The 15545-nt window shown below is 44.4% G+C and overlaps 2 protein-coding genes across 2 annotated transcripts; one reads left to right on the plus strand and one right to left on the minus strand.

The window, feature by feature from the left end:
- The first annotated feature begins 1810 nt into the window (after nucleotides 1-1810).
- Nucleotides 1811-7623, plus strand: LOC125508983 (ferrochelatase 1). Its single transcript, XM_048673805.1, has 9 exons — nucleotides 1811-2053; nucleotides 2862-3195; nucleotides 3776-3919; nucleotides 4116-4217; nucleotides 4572-4675; nucleotides 4758-4884; nucleotides 5903-6055; nucleotides 6290-6390; nucleotides 6931-7623. Exons 1-9 carry the CDS (start codon nucleotides 1980-1982, stop codon nucleotides 7244-7246), a joined length of 1455 nt encoding a protein of 484 aa, XP_048529762.1. The 5' UTR covers nucleotides 1811-1979; the 3' UTR covers nucleotides 7247-7623.
- A 1785-nt stretch (nucleotides 7624-9408) lies between these two features.
- Nucleotides 9409-11506, minus strand: LOC125508984 (uncharacterized). The gene is made up of 2 exons (XM_048673806.2): nucleotides 11177-11506; nucleotides 9409-10997 (listed from the first exon to the last, which is right to left on the minus strand). The coding sequence occupies exons 1-2, from the start codon at nucleotides 11313-11315 to the stop codon at nucleotides 10078-10080; spliced, it is 1059 nt and encodes a 352-aa protein (XP_048529763.2). The 5' UTR covers nucleotides 11316-11506; the 3' UTR covers nucleotides 9409-10077.
- Nucleotides 11507-15545: the final 4039 nt, after the last annotated feature.

Genomic DNA, 15545 nt, shown 5'->3' on the forward strand with positions numbered 1-15545 from the left:
TGGGGTCAATGTTGCAGGAGGATGGGGGTATTGATGAAGATGTGAATCATCGAATCAAAGCCGGATGGATGAAGTGGCGTCAAACTTCTGGCATTCTCTGTGACAAGAGAGTGCCACAAAAGGTAAAAGGCAAGTTCTACAGGACGGCGGTTCGACCCGCAATGTTGTATGGCGATGAGTGTTGGCCGACTAAAAGGCGACTTGTTCAACAGTTAGGTGTGGCGGAGATGCGTATGTTGAGATGGATGTGTGGCCACACGAGGAAGGGTCGAGTCCGGAATGATGATATACGAGATAGAGTTGGGGTAGCACCAATTGAAAAGAAGCTTGTCCAACATCGTCTGAGATGGTTTGGGCATATTCAGCGCGGGCCTCCAGAAGCTCCAGTGCACAGCGGATGGCTAAAGCGTGTGGAGAATGTCAAGAGAGGGCGGGGTAGACCAAATTTGACATGGGAGGAGTCCGTTAAGAGAGACCTGGAGGATTGGAGTATCACCAAATAGCTAGCTATGGACAGGGATGCGTGGAAGCTTGCTATCCATGTGCCAGAGTCATGAGTTGGTTACGAGATCTTATGGGTTTCACCTCTAACCTACCCCGACTTATTTGGGACTAAAGGCTTTGTTGTTGTTGTTGTAAAAAATTTCAATCTATTCATCAATCACGGCAGTACAAAGAACACAAAAGGTAATAAAAATTACAACCATATTAAGATGTCCCACGAGTGAACTCCCTACGTTGCCTCACCTTCTTGTCCATCTTACTAGGATCCATGAACATGATAGCATGGTCCTCAACCACCCTCTTTTCTCTTCATTCCACGGTTGCCATTGCAAGTTTTTGCTCCTCAATGTCAAGCATTTTTTTCTTCCAATTCCAATGCAAGTCTTTTCTCCTCAAACCCAAACCTTTTCTCCTATGCCGTCGTCACCTTTGCCTTCCACTTGTACTCATCCATGGCCTTCATCTCATAGAAACAAGCCATCCCCTCCTCCTTCCATTCGACTGTCAATGCCCTTTTCATCTCCACCATTGCAATAAACTCTTCCTTGTATGCACCAACACCACCATTCTACTTGACTTGCTTTACATATTTCCCTCCATTCCGAAAATACTGTTTTTCTTAAAAAAACAAAGAACAAAGAACAAAAAGGTCTTATACAATTAATAGTTAACCGATTATAATATTAGTACCATTCAAAGCATACACACACCCTACTCAAAAAACTTTGCGTCGTAACTATGGCTTAAGAGATGTACTCCTAATCTCATCGATTAATGACAATCCTTTTTTTTAAGAAAATTAGTGAAGATGAACTGATAAAAATGACTTGCTAGCGCTGCTTTAGTACTTACTTATGTGGGCTCATATGATGTGTGCATACACTTTTTTTTATATTTCTGTGATTTGGTGTCAGTTGTTTCAGGTCTATTTGGGAGTTCAACGACAATGATTGCGGCTCCAGGGCGCTGGTCCTTAGGGGTACGTGCATGAAGACTTTCTGGCTGTCATCGACAAGGTCAAGCCGCCTCCGATAGGGGAACAACGACAGCAGCGCGTCGACGACTTATTCTGACGGTGGTAGTGGTAGTTCGGTGGTCTCGGAATCTTGATATTATTTTTTATTACGTTTGAGGTGCTTTGTACTTCCGGTGAACTTTGATAATAAATCTGGATCATTTTCCAAAAATAATTATTTGTTGCACAAAAAGCAAGTGAAACCTGCTCCAAGATTAGCGCGCGGCGGGATCCGGTGCGCCCAGTTCCGTGTGGGCCCTACAGCCTCCGTGGAAGAACGTGAGCGAAGGAATGGGCGAGGGAGAGGGTAGTTGCCGATTCGCTGCCGTATTTGACCCAGACTGAGAAGCGAAGAAACTTTGATTCCAGAAAGGGAGAGGAGAGAGGGGAAGAAGACGCCAGAGTCGCAACCCGCCGCAGATCTCCTCCGTCCTCCGCGCCCAGCCCCGCTCTGTCCTCCATGGAGTGCGTCCGCTCCGGAGCTCTTGATCTGGGGCGCTCCGGGAATTTCTTGGGGAAGAGCGGCTCCACGACGTGAGTGCCCTTCGCTTCTCGCCGTTCATTCGTTCGTTTGTTTTGTTCTTTTTAATCGCTGATCGCCGATCTGGATGGCGGGGGTGGTGCCGCCGGCGCGAAGTAGATTTCGGTCGGGGGTTTCGGTTTTTGTTATGGCGCTGTCGCGGTCACTAGAATTTTGTGATGGTTCAGTTGTGATCTGGCACAAAAATTGGATTAGTTCTGCAGTGCGACCGTAGAGTAACACAATATAAAAAAAAAACATGTGTGCACTTGCTACAATGTTCTGTTTCCGGAGTGAGGATCTTGTGGCGAATCCTGGAATCAGTTAATTGTTTGGAGCTCCTGAAACCCGTAATGGATGCAGTTTTTCATTTCTGAACATCCGTGGAGCAGCACACATTTCGACATATGCTGGAGTAAAATTAATGTTTAGTACCAAAATCAAAATGTCTTGTTAGAGGTGACGGAACGTAGAGACAGGTGCCTGGAGTCCTAATGGTCTGTAAAAAAGTTAATTAAATTCTGAAAGTATGCACTGTCCTGTCGAATGTGCAGAACACATAATTTCATGAGTTTAGGAGACATGATTGCTGAGGTATATTTGATCAATTGGTGATTGATATTGCTTAAAGAAACCTGCTGTCAGTAGATAGTTTGTAGTGAATTTGCGATAAATTTAGCATAATGTTGATAGATTGATCTAGCTTCTGATTGCATTTTGAGATGTGCTAAAGTTTACACTCACATGACATTTCCCCTGGAGAAATACAGTGTAACCTTTGTTTTTGTTATGTTATTTGGTTGACTGTGCTACCATTGACAGGTCATGTGGTAAAGTCAGATGTTCTACAAACCTTGCTGGTTCTACCAAATGCGAGCAAAACTTGCATGGGAAGGTTAAACCCTTGCTGTTGTCAGCAAGTGGAAAAGCAAGGGGAACCTCTGGTTTGGTTCACAGAAGTGCAGTACTTAAACATCAGCACCATCTTTCTGTGAGATCCACCTCTACCGATGTATGTACTACTTTTGATGAAGATGTCAAAGGTGTATCTTCACATGCTGTTGAGGAAAAGATTGGAGTGCTGTTACTAAATCTTGGTGGTCCAGAGACCCTCAATGATGTTCAACCATTTTTGTTCAATCTCTTTGCTGATCCAGTAAGTGATCATACCACACGCTATAGTTTTAATTTCCAATGCAACTTCACATGTTCCTTGCTAATTATGTGTAACCAATGATTATTTCTCTTCTTAGTTAGGTTTACCCCCTCAGAGGATTTGTTTCACTGGTAGAGATTAACTTCTGTAGATACATGGGATTTTTTCTTAGGAGGGATCATGCCCTCCCTATAAAAGATTATTTCATTATTTGGATACGGATGGACTAGAACTGTCCACTTCGAATTGAAACAGGTTTAAGTTCAAAATCTCTGTCCCATCTGAAGAGATTGAGTAGACCATGATATATTTGAAGAAGCCATAAAAGGGAGAGCCATGCATCATTTTGGATGAGATAGTAGAGAATTAAGTCTCTAGAGTATAAAACTCATCATCCTAGTCTATGGCCTCTTGTTCATCACAAGTCATGTTATCTCTGGCTGTCCTTTGCATGGTAGTTATCCCAATGTGAACCACATAGCCCTATCTGTTTCTTAATTATCTTGTGTAGTTGTGTTATTGTTTGATTTCAGTACTTTCAACTGGGTAATTCAGTTTTGACTTTATAATTGTTACCCAGGATATCATCCGACTCCCTAGGCTGTTCAGGTTTCTTCAAAGACCACTGGCCAAACTTATTTCTACTTTTAGAGCTCCTAAGAGTAAAGAGGGGTATGCCTCAATTGGTGGTGGATCACCTCTGCGGAAAATTACCGACGAGCAGGTAAAAGTTCATCAGTCTAACCACACTCTGTTTTTTTTTCTGTGTGTTTAACAGCCATATAGTTGTGATTTAGCAGCTTTTCCACAAACTCGTTAAACTCTGTAACTTTCACCATAGTTGCATATATCATATTCAGTATTACTTGTTTTAATAAAATAGATTTATCACATTCTTAGCTGAATTACTTTATCTGCAGGCAAATGCTTTGAAGGTTGCACTAAAAAGTAAGAACTTGGAAGCAGATATATATGTTGGAATGCGTTATTGGTACCCATTCACCGAAGAAGCCATCGATCAGGTTAGACCTCCTCCCTAATCGAATTTAAAGGCCTTTAATCCTTTTGTTCTTCCTGTAAGTGGCAACAATAGTTTCTTGGTCTTTTTGTTTAATTATTATGCTTCCGTGGTAATTAATTCATATACTTGTTCTAGATTGATATCTCATTGTCACCGTCCATCTTATTTTCATTTTTATATGATTGTCTTTTACTTTTTGTTGAATTTAACTATGTAACTTTTTGCACGTTCTTGACTATCTTGCAACATGTATTACATTTTTAGGGACAAGAATTTTGTACTATGGTTTTATCTAAGTGATTTCCATATTTTTAACTGATGATTACTGTTTTTCTACTATTTTGATTGATGATAGATTAAGAAGGATAAAATTACGAAGCTTGTGGTTCTTCCACTATACCCTCAATACTCCATATCAACAAGCGGGTCTAGTATCCGCGTTCTCCAAAACATTGTCAAGTAGGCAATTACCTTCTCTAATGAAACCTCATTTTTCAGACTATGTAGAACCTGAAAATCTGATATGGCGGCATTCGTGCAGGGAAGATCAATACTTTGCTGGCTTGCCAATTTCCATTATTGAATCTTGGTACCAGCGCGAGGGCTATGTGAAATCAATGGCTGACTTAATTGAGAAGGAACTATCAGTTTTTACGAATCCTGAAGAGGTTTGCACATCCCTTGTTTTGCTTCTGGGTTTCTTAAAAAATTCACGTATTGTTAGTCGTTGTTGATCTGTAGGATTAGTTGCAAACTTGCAGCATAGCCATTCGGTGTGTTGTACGTTCTTTCATATAGAAATTTCCTTGGGCCTGTGCTTTAGAATTTTTACAGGCCCCTGCCTCTGGAGTCTGGACAGTAAGTAGTAATTAAATCATTAGATGTATTTGTATTTATAGTCTCAGCATAACCATTACCCCATCATTTGAGAGAATAGCATGCTGCATTACTTGCCAGCAGGGGCGAAGCCACATTGAGGTCAATGGGGGCCACTCAAATTTTGATATTCCAATAAGATCTGTTTATATTTTTAGGAAAGATGCGTCAGTTTTTGAACTTTTAGAGAAAGTGCCCCCACTCGAGTAATTTGCCCCCGCTCAAAATACTTGAGTGTCCGGCCCTACTTGCCAGTACTTCTAACTGAATTGGGTGGAAATGGTACTTCAACTACTTCTAACTGAATTGGGTAGAAATGAGGAATATAACTATGAGTTTGTACTACAGAATGCAGATTGACTCAGTCACTAGCTTAGCATCCACTTATTTTTGCGAATACTGAAGTATGCTAGGCACTTGAAAAATGACCTGCAAAGAGAAATATGCAGCTAATTTAGAGCAGTATTCTGATGAAGTAATCGTCAAAACAATACTGTGATCTCACTGTAACATTCTTAGCAGATGTTGTACACTACAATATTTCTGGTTATTTGGATAGATTTAAGCGGTGATACCTACAAAAGTTATTCTTCTGGTTGAGCACAGGATAGCTATGTCAGTAGATTGTTAGTAAAAGACCTGTAATATTTAATGCTTTATAACTTCTATGGACTTTTGAGTGTGAATAATGTTATAAGTTGAAGAGTATTTTGAAATCTGAGATGAAATGTATTTTGCAAGTGCAATTTTGTTGAATAAATAACGAATAGAAGGTAATATCATTCTGACGTTATGTTTCATAATTCGCAGGTTATGATATTCTTCAGTGCACATGGAGTACCACTTACCTATGTTAAGGATGCTGGAGATCCATACAGAGATCAGATGGAAGACTGCATTGCTTTGATCATGGAGGAGTTGAAATCCAGAGGAACCTTGAATGACCATACTCTGGCTTACCAGGTAAGGAGAAAATGATGAATAAATACTTATCTTGTAATCACTGTTAAGGGTTATGAAAGCATTTTTTTAGCTAATTTCAAGGATATAAATGTTATACTTATGTACTTAGAAGCTAGAAACCAAATTTTGACCATAATACCCTACAAATCTACATGGTGGAAGACATCACACAGTTTTTACTTATCCTTTTTCTTTACCGAATGCTCCCACATTAACCTTTCTGTGCAATGGCAGAGTCGCGTGGGACCAGTTCAATGGCTTAAGCCATATACTGATGAAGTTTTAGTTGAACTTGGTCAAAAGGGTGTAAAGAGTCTCCTGGCTGTCCCAGTAAGGTAATCATCAACTTTACCATTTATACTCTACCAGTTCAGTATTTTTAGGACAACAATAAGGGTGTTTGATGCAGCTTTATCTGTTTTTTTTGGTTTTGTGGACTTCTGTTCACACTGATCAACGGAACCAATTTCAAGTGCATCTACTACTCTTTCTGTAGCAATATTTCCAACTATTATAATATCATCATCACTTTATCAGGCCAGCTCTAATTTATCTTAATTTAGCATTTTGTGTGCTTATGTGAATTCTACCTGAACTTCCCATCATGTACCTGTTTGCAACTTGCTTATTGTGGTGTTGTTTGTGTTTATTGCGTTGGTGTCATTTGCCGTATCTGTCAATATTAATATGTCAGTGGCCATTCTCGCACCACAATTTTGGTTTCATATATGTTTATCTGAGTTGAAGCTACATCTTCAAGTCATGCACAGTCCAAAGTACATCATTGTCTTGCAGTTACCATGACTTTTGTTTTTTTTAACTCCACGCGACCCTCTTTCGACTACGCTTACATCATTTGCTAAAATCAAATCCAGCTTCGTTAGCGAGCATATTGAGACACTGGAGGAAATCGACATGGAGTACAGGGAGTTGGCTCTAGAGTCGGGCATTGAGAACTGGGGCAGGGTTCCAGCTCTTGGATGCACTTCATCCTTCATCTCGGATCTTGCTGATGCTGTAGTCGAAGCCCTTCCATCTGCCTCTGCGATGACGACCAGAAAGGTCAAGGATACTGACTCTGACATGGATATGATGCATTACCTGACCAAGATGTTCTTCGGCTCGGTCCTGGCCTTCTTCCTGCTGTTATCACCGAGGCTAGTTTCCGCTTTCCGGAATACTCTTCATTGAGCTGCTTATTTTTATCGATGCTCCGTGGTTAACCATTTTGGCGATTGTAACTAGAAACCGTATACTCCCTCCGTCCGGAAATACTTGTCATCAAAATGAATAAAAGGGGATGTATCTAGATGTGTTTTAGTTCTAGATACATCCCCTCTTGTCCATTTTGATGACAAGTATTTTCGGACGGAGGGAGTACAAGATAATATCTGGGCGAGAAAGAAAGGAAGAGTTTGTTTCACTTATGTCTTGCCCATAACATATCGACATGCCCGTTGTATGAAGGAGTCATGTACCACCAGCATGTATAATGGCAGATGCTTATATACTGGCGCTTAAAAGGGTACATGGTCACATCGTTTACCATGTACGTTAGTTTTGTTTAATCTTTTGCGAACCTCTCTTTGGGTTCTTATAAATAATTATATTCCCCGTTAATTAGTGCTAGTTTATATGCAAGGTCTTTTGTTGAGCACCAATCTGTAATCAAAGATTTATTATATTCTAACTAAAACCATGACACTTATGGATCCAAGGGAGTATAAAACAAGGACATTGGCTAGCGTTCTGACAGTCTGACGTTTGCTTTTTTCTAGAACCGTCATCAAGGCATTTTATTCATTTTGGCCGATATTGTGAAACGTCAATCTGACGTTCGCTGGAAATAAAATCCGCAGCTGGATTGATTCTTGATCGCAAAGAAAAGAAACGTAGTTCACGTCAGATGGAAGCCAGCATTTGGTATCTGTATATGTACACGCACTGATCATTGTCAAGCGCGCCCGGACAAATTTAGCCGACACGCCGTGCAAAAAATTAATTGAAAGCATAACGATCCATGCGTATTTCTAACCAGGTTAACCTCCTTTTCATTAGTACTTCCTTTGTAAACTAATATAAGATTGTAAACTAATATAAGAGTTTAGATCACTATTTTAGTATTCTAAATGCTCTTATATTAGGTACGTATATAATTGCTCAACGGGAAATGTGAATGACAATTTCATTACAGGGACAGCCGTAAGCATCACTTGCTAGCACATACACAGCCTTTCTCTAGAATTAGTTGGTGAAACAGAAAGAGAAAATCCAACACTACATCACAGTCACCCCATATCATGGCTTCATCAACCACATCTATCTATCAGCTGGACGGCAGCCAATCACAACGCCTAACAAAGATATCAGGTGATCACTTGAACAGGAAGATCTTGTTTACTGCAAGAGGGGTTGCTGATTCGACATGTATGTTCCATGCTAACTAAGGCAGCCGATGATTACACAAAATGAAAGATATATAAGGAAAACATATTCTTTTTGCAGCAGGTCTCCCTCTTCATATTTTCACAAGTGCCAAGAGAATTTTTGAGCAACCTTAAAATGACAGTTAGATCTAGCGATAACAAGCCATGCCAAACGGTTAAAACAAGAGCAATCTTTGGTTGCTTGGTGAAGGAAAAAAATTCAAGGAGCCTGAGAATGTAAGACATAATTCAAATGAAAAGCTAATATGAACTGAGAAAAGCATAGCTGCACTATGATGCCCTTTTTCACATTCTTGACAATTAGACTGCAGTTTCTTAACCCCCCCCCCCCCCCCCCCCCGCCCCCCCCCCAAAAAAAACTTCTAACTAATAATAACAGTCTAAACATGGTTATGTGCATCACCATTCAGCGCACACTTTTCTGACTAGAGCAGCGGAATGTTCCATAGAAGCATTAAAAAGCATATATACGAAAAGTTACTCAAATGCTCTGCCCAAATTCAGGCCAATTTTTTTTCACTCATATCTGATTTTTTTTTACAACATGACTCGTTACTCGGTACATTGAGGACTTGCTTAACTCGAAGGTTCACCCACACGGACTCTAGAAAGGAAATATGTGTTTTGCTTCGGGATTTTGCAGTTGAGATCCCGCATTCCCCTTCGAGCACCCAGAGTTGAAACTGGAGTCACCTTCTTCACGCTAGGCAAAGCAGCAGTGACAGGTAGTGGTGTAGAGCCGAAGGAACACCAAGCAAACATGGTATTGTGAAAACAGAGATGAATCCATTGGATCTGTGCCTCAGTACACACTTTTCCAACTAGAGCAGCAGGATGTTTTAAGGAGCCACAAAAGCATACAAGAATAAATAGATACGAAAAGATTACTCAAATGCTCTGCACAAATTTAGGCCAACAATTTGTTATTCATATCTGAAATCGATTACAGTGCGAATTGATAGTCGGTACATTGAGGACTTGCTTAGCTCAAAGCTTCACCCACACATACACACAAGAGTTCACTAACCAATGTTACTCGTCGGAAACTGCAACTTTAACTCACCAAGATGCCAGTGCCTAAGAATCCAATTCAGGCAAGATTAAGTTTACAGGAGAGTCAACATAGTCTCCAAACCCTAGGCAGCTCACAAGATTACTGTGTGTATCGACAAGTTCAATTCTACTCCTTTTTTCCTGCTACAAGCCGGGTAGCAAACGGGCGTTTTGCATTTTGCAGCGAGTGCGTTTTACGCTCTGTCTCGTGCCGGAATTGCAGTACATGAGTTTCCAATTTTTTTTGGCTCATCTGCTTTACTTTGATCTATTGAACATGCCCTTTATTTACTTAAACCCTTAACTTAGGACCAGGTGTGGATGTAGTGTAACTATGCCGTACACATCTTAACAAGGTTTTTGCTGCCTAGGCTAGATGGAGACTCTGCTGACACTCTTGTAAAATTACTAATGACTGAAAGGGATTCAAAGAACACTAGAAATCTTGGTGGTTAAGTGCAGAACCTAGAGATGCAAAGATCAAATGAAACTCATGTGTGAATGGTTTAGGAAGGTAAAAGACTAGCAAGGGCGTAATACCACTGGACGCACCCAAGGAATTGGTTGCTTCCTTGGTGCTGCAGCGGTGACACGGTTTTGCTTGGGAATCTTGCAGCTGAGCTCCCCCATCCCCCTTCTTGCGCGCAGAGTTGAAGCTGGAGTCGCCTTCTTCACACTGGGCGCAGCAGCAATGACAGGCAATGGCGTAGAGCCGACGAAGGAGCGGGCCTTGGAAGCGACGGGACGAGTGACCTTCTTCACGGGCGCAACAGCAGTGGCAGGCAGGCAGAGTGGAGCCTTGGAAGCCGGGCGCTTGCGGTGGTGGCAAGCAGACTCCTCGTCTTCAGCCATCTGGCGTCCATGGGCACGGATCGCGCACCGGACATCCACGGGGTCAGCACCAGCAGCAGCCAAGGTGGTGGCAGGCCCAGGGCGCGCGGCGGAGGCAATATCAGAGGCATTGAAGGAGCCGGGCATCGCCGGTTCTCCTTGGTTGACACCCTTGAGGTGGTGAACAAGCGGGCACCAGGCACGGACGGGATCAGCACGGGCCGCCTTGGCAGGAGCAGCGACATGAGATGCGGCTGTGGCGGCGTGGCGATGGGGACGCCCTCCATGGTCGACGCCGTAGCGGCGGAGTTCTTGGGCGGCCGCAGCGGCCTCCTTGACGAGGCCGTCTTCCTCGAGACGGCGCTGGAAGTCAGCGTCCCAGCGGGCGAGGGACTCCCGGGACTCACCGGTGGCCTTGGCCAGGCTGTGCTTGGTCCAGTACTGAAGCACCCTCTCGAGGACGCGCGAGGGCACCCGCATCTCCAGCGGGAGGGCTTGGGCGGCGGTCGGGCGATAGTCCCACGCCGGAGCGACGAGCACCTTGCCGTCGGAGCTACGGAGCTGGAGCACCTTCGCCGCCATCGATGGCGTGTCTTGGATTGGATCTGGGGATCGGTGAGGGAGGCGAACGAATCGAGTTGGAGCCGCTGCCCCGACCGCAAGCGCTTTTATTCATCGGCGAGCTCCTGGTTCTTGGCGGACTCGGATTACCAGCTGTCGCCGGCTAAACTGGAAATGAACTCGAACTCGAATTCACAGGGCTGCCACCGCGCGGGGCCGTGTACCAGCCGAGCGGGGCAGGCGATGCCACCGCGCTGGTCCGACCGGCGTACGGGTTGGCCGGCGGCATCCGCGTCTCGGCGTGCGGTCACGGCCATTCCATCAGCGGGCAGGCGCAGCAGGTACCCGAGCTCCGCGTCGCTAGCCATGGAGATCTTCAGGTGGCGGGCTCGTTGATTTCCCAGAGATCCCTGAACCGCAGCTCCCACCGGCGCGAGGAAGGCGGCTGCATCCCTCCCGTCCGCTGTCGCGCCCCGCGCCGCCTCCTCCACAAGGCCGTGAGCCGGCGCGGCTCTGTTCCTCTGTTCTAGTAGCTTCTTCCTCTGTTCCTTTTCTTGGCTCCGGCCTCTCGGGCTCTGCTGCTGCCGAGGGCATTTTTTACAAGTGCTTGGGAAATTATCCCAACTTACAGAACTACTGCCCTCTCTGTCTCAAAATAAGTGTCTCGACTTTGTACTAACTTCAGTACAAAGTTGTACTAGGGTCGAGACACTTATTTTGAGAGACATTTATTTTGGAACGAAGGGAGTATAAGAATTACTAATAAAAATATCACACTCGTAATAGGAGTAAGGCTGGTCAAAATGGGAAGTATTAGTGCCGAATTTCGCCGGTTCGGCTCATTTTTTGGCCCGACGATCCCAGGCCGAACCTAGCGCACTAGAGGGCGCTTGGCGGCTCCGGTGGAAGGAAAAACGGCGCATGGGTCACCCCTGTCAGGCGAAAAAGGATTTTGCCACGTCCAGATTCACTCCCGCGCACGCTACTCCTTTCCTCCGCCGTGCCGATCCCGGCGACGCCTACCTGCCCACCGCCGCCAAAAAGGACATTTCCCGCCAAAAAAAGAGGGTTCGCCGCGCCATCCTCCATTTCGCTCCTGGGGGAGCTTTCCGGTGCTCCGGCCACACAGGCGGGAGTACTGGCGGATGCGCGCCTACCACGCCCGCCAGGTATTCGGCGGTTTGTCTGTTCGGCGCGATGGACTCGGACGACAAGGAGGCGTTCGCGGCGCTGATGGAGGAGGAAGCCGAGGCCGACACCCAGTACGAAGAGTACCTCATGGTCCTCGCCGCTCTGGCCGACCTGTTCGCGAGCAATGCAAAGCCGTGGCAAGGTGACTCGTCGCAGGGCCGCCAGAAGAGCAAGCAGAGGCATCGTTTGGAGGGCTATTGCTTGCTCTACGCCGACTACTTCGCCGACGCCCCACTGCACCGAGAAAGTAATTTGGCACCATTATCGGATGAGCCGAAAGCTCTTCCTCAGGATTGTGAATTTCATCTGGGAGTTCGGCAGCTACTTCAAGTGCAAGAAGGATTGCACCGGCACACTTGGACTCACCTCACTCCAGAAGTGCACGACGGCTATGAGGTTGCTTGCATACGGAGCTCCCGGTGATATACTGAAAGACTATGGATGCATGACCGAGTCCACCACCATTGAGTGTTTGTACAAGTTCTGCAGGGTAATGGTGGTAGTGTTTGGACCATAATACTTGCGATTACCCAATGCTGAAGACACTGCTCAGATCCTAGCATAGAATGCAGCTAGAGGATTTCCTGGGATGCTTGGAAGCATCGACTGCATGCATTGGGCATGAAAAAACTGTCCATTTTCTTGACAGGGGATGTACAAAGGCGCCAAAGGAGCTTGAAGTGTGGTACTTGAGGCAGTGGTCACACATGACCTCTGGATTTGGCAGTCCTTCTCTGGTATGCCAAGAACTCACAATGAAATCAACATATTGCAGTGCTCGAATGTCTTTGCCAATCTTGTTGAAGGTCATGCTCCTCCGATGAACTTCGAGGTCAATGGACGCCAGTACAACAAGGGATACTACCTAGCATATGGCATCTATCCGGGATGGTCCACATTTGTGAAGACTATCTCAAACCCTGTGCCAGGAGGCAAGAACTCCTACTTTGCCAAGTGTCAAGAGGCTTGCAGGAAGGATGTCGAGCGGGCATTTGGTGTGCTCCAATCTAGATTTGCTGTTGTCCGGTACCCCACTCTGACCTGGTCGAAAGATCAAATGTGGGAAATCATGACTTGCCGTGTCATCTTGCATAACATGATCATTGAGAGCGAGCAGGAAGAGCCAGTGTTTGACACTGAATCATATTATAGGTAGGGTCCTCTTGCTCAAGTTGATCGCCAGCTACCAGCAACCTGGGCTGCCTTCCTCAATATGCGTCAGGAGATCCGAGACCCACAAGTGCATCAAGAACTGCAACACGATTTGGTGGAGCACCTATGGAGGCTCAAGGGCAACGCCTAACTCCACGTGTGATGAAATATGAATTTTTATTTGTGTTTGAATTATGAGTTTGATTCGTTGGACTATTTGATTTGTATTGATTTTTGTGATGAACTATGTGATTTTTTTTTTTGAATTTGTGTCGAAACACGCCGAATGTGGGCCGTGATAACCCACAAGTATAGGGGATAAATTGTAGCCTTTCTCGATAATTAAGAGTATCGAACCCAACGAGGAGCTAAAGGTAGAATTTACATTCCATTCAAGTTCTATCGACCACCGATACAACTCTATGCGCACTTAACGTTCACTTTACCTAGAACAAGTATGAAACTAGAAGTACTTTGTAGGTTTGATAGGATAGGTTTGCAAGATAATAAAGAACACGTAAATAAAAGTTAGGGGCTGTTTAGATAAAGAAACAATTAAGTTAGTTTTAGTAGAGAGATTTTTGTCACAAGAAAGTTATTTGTCCCCTGGCAATCGATAACTAGACCGGTAATCGTTATTGCAATTTTATATGAGGGAGAGGCATAAGCTAACATACTTTCTCTACTTGGATCATATGCACTTATGATTAGAACTCTAGCAAGCATCCGCAACTACTAAAGATCATTAAGGTAAAACCCAACCATAGCATTAAAGTATCAAGTCCTCTTTACTCCCATACGCAACAACCTACTTACTCGGGTTTGTGCTTCTATCCCTCACGCCACCCACCATAAGTGAATCATGAACATATTGCAACACCCTACAACGGGGACCCCTCGCGCTTGCGCGAGAGGGAGAGCACCATAGGACAACACTAAAATAATACAAACAACTCAAACCAATCACGATCATCAATCAACCCATAGGACAAAACGGATCTAATCAAACATCATAGGATAGCCATACATCATTGGGAAATAATATATAGCATTGAGCACCATGTCTAAGTAGTGATTACAGTGGTGAGAAGAGGTGTTACACCGCTGCATAGAGGGGAGAGAGTTGGTGATGACGGCGGCGAAGTTGTTGGTGTAGATCGCGATGATGGCCCCAGCGGTGTTTCGACGCCACCGGGGGAGAGAGCCCCCTTTCTTCTTCTTCTTCTTCTTCTTCTTCTTATTCCTTGACCCCTCCTAGATGAGAGGAGGGTTTCCCCTCTGGTCCATGGCCTCCATGGCGGCAGAGGGGCGAGAGCCCCTTCGAGATTGGATCTCTCTCTCTCTCTCTCTCCCTCCCTCTCTCTCTCTCTGTTTCCTTCTGTTTATGCATTCCTGTTTTCTGGCCTTTCACCGTTTCTTAAATTCCCAGGGATACATAACTCTAATTGGGCAGAAACTTTCACACAATTTTTATCCGGATATTATCTTTCTTGCGGCGAAAGAAGGGCGCCAACCGCCTTACAGGGGCCCCACAAGCCTCCTGGCCACGCCCAGGGTAGGGTGCGCGCCCCTCAAGCTTGTGGGCCCCTCGGGCATCGTCCCGCGTTGATTCTTTTTCCCCAAAACGCAAATATTCCAAAATAAATATCCATAAAACTTTATCGCGTTTGGACTTCATTTGGTATGGATATTCTGCGAAACAAAAAACATGCAACAAACATGAACTGGCACCGGGCACTGAATGAATATGTTAGTCCCAAAAATAATATAAAATGTTGCCAAAAATATATGTAAGTTGTAGAATATTGGCGTGAAACAATAAAAAATTATAGATACGATGGAGACGTATCAGCATCCTCAAGCTTAATTTCTGCTCGTCCTCGAGTAGGTAAATGATAAAAAAGATAATTTTTTATGTGGAATGCTACCTAGAATAATCTTGATCACACAATCTAATCATGGCATGAGTATTAAGAGTGAGTGATTCAAAGCAATAGTCTATAATTTGACATAAAGACATCAATACTCAGACATCCCAACAAACAATCATGTCTTTCAAAATATCAATGCTAAATAACGTTATCCCTACAAAATCATATAGTCTTGTCATGCTCCATCTTCTTAACACAAAGTATTTATCATGCACCACCCCGATGACAAGCCAAGCAATTGGTTCATACTTTTTAACGCGCTTCAGCTTTTTCAATCCCCACGCAATACGTGAGCGCAAGCCATGGATATAGCACTATGGGTGG

Source organism: Triticum urartu, chromosome 5A (genome assembly GCF_056163025.1).
Source record: "Triticum urartu cultivar PI428250 chromosome 5A, HENAU_Tu73, whole genome shotgun sequence".
In the NCBI taxonomy this organism is placed as follows: Eukaryota; Viridiplantae; Streptophyta; class Magnoliopsida; order Poales; family Poaceae; genus Triticum; species Triticum urartu.

Bases quoted from the DNA above. Each gene is read 5' to 3' on its own strand.
- LOC125508983 (XM_048673805.1), top strand. From the start codon at position 1,980: ATGGAGTGCGTCCGCTCCGGAGCTCTTGATCTGGGGCGCTCCGGGAAT. The intron at 2,054-2,861 runs GTGAGTGCCCTT...TACCATTGACAG, and splicing joins GGGAAGAGCGGCTCCACGAC to GTCATGTGGTAAAGTCAGAT. The intron at 6,056-6,289 runs GTAAGGAGAAAA...GTGCAATGGCAG, and splicing joins ACCATACTCTGGCTTACCAG to AGTCGCGTGGGACCAGTTCA.
- LOC125508984 (XM_048673806.2), bottom strand. From the start codon at position 11,315: ATGGCTAGCGACGCGGAGCTCGGGTACCTGCTGCGCCTGCCCGCTGAT. The intron at 10,998-11,176 runs GGCTGGTACACG...TCCCTCACCGAT, and splicing joins TGGCATCGCCTGCCCCGCTC to CCCCAGATCCAATCCAAGAC.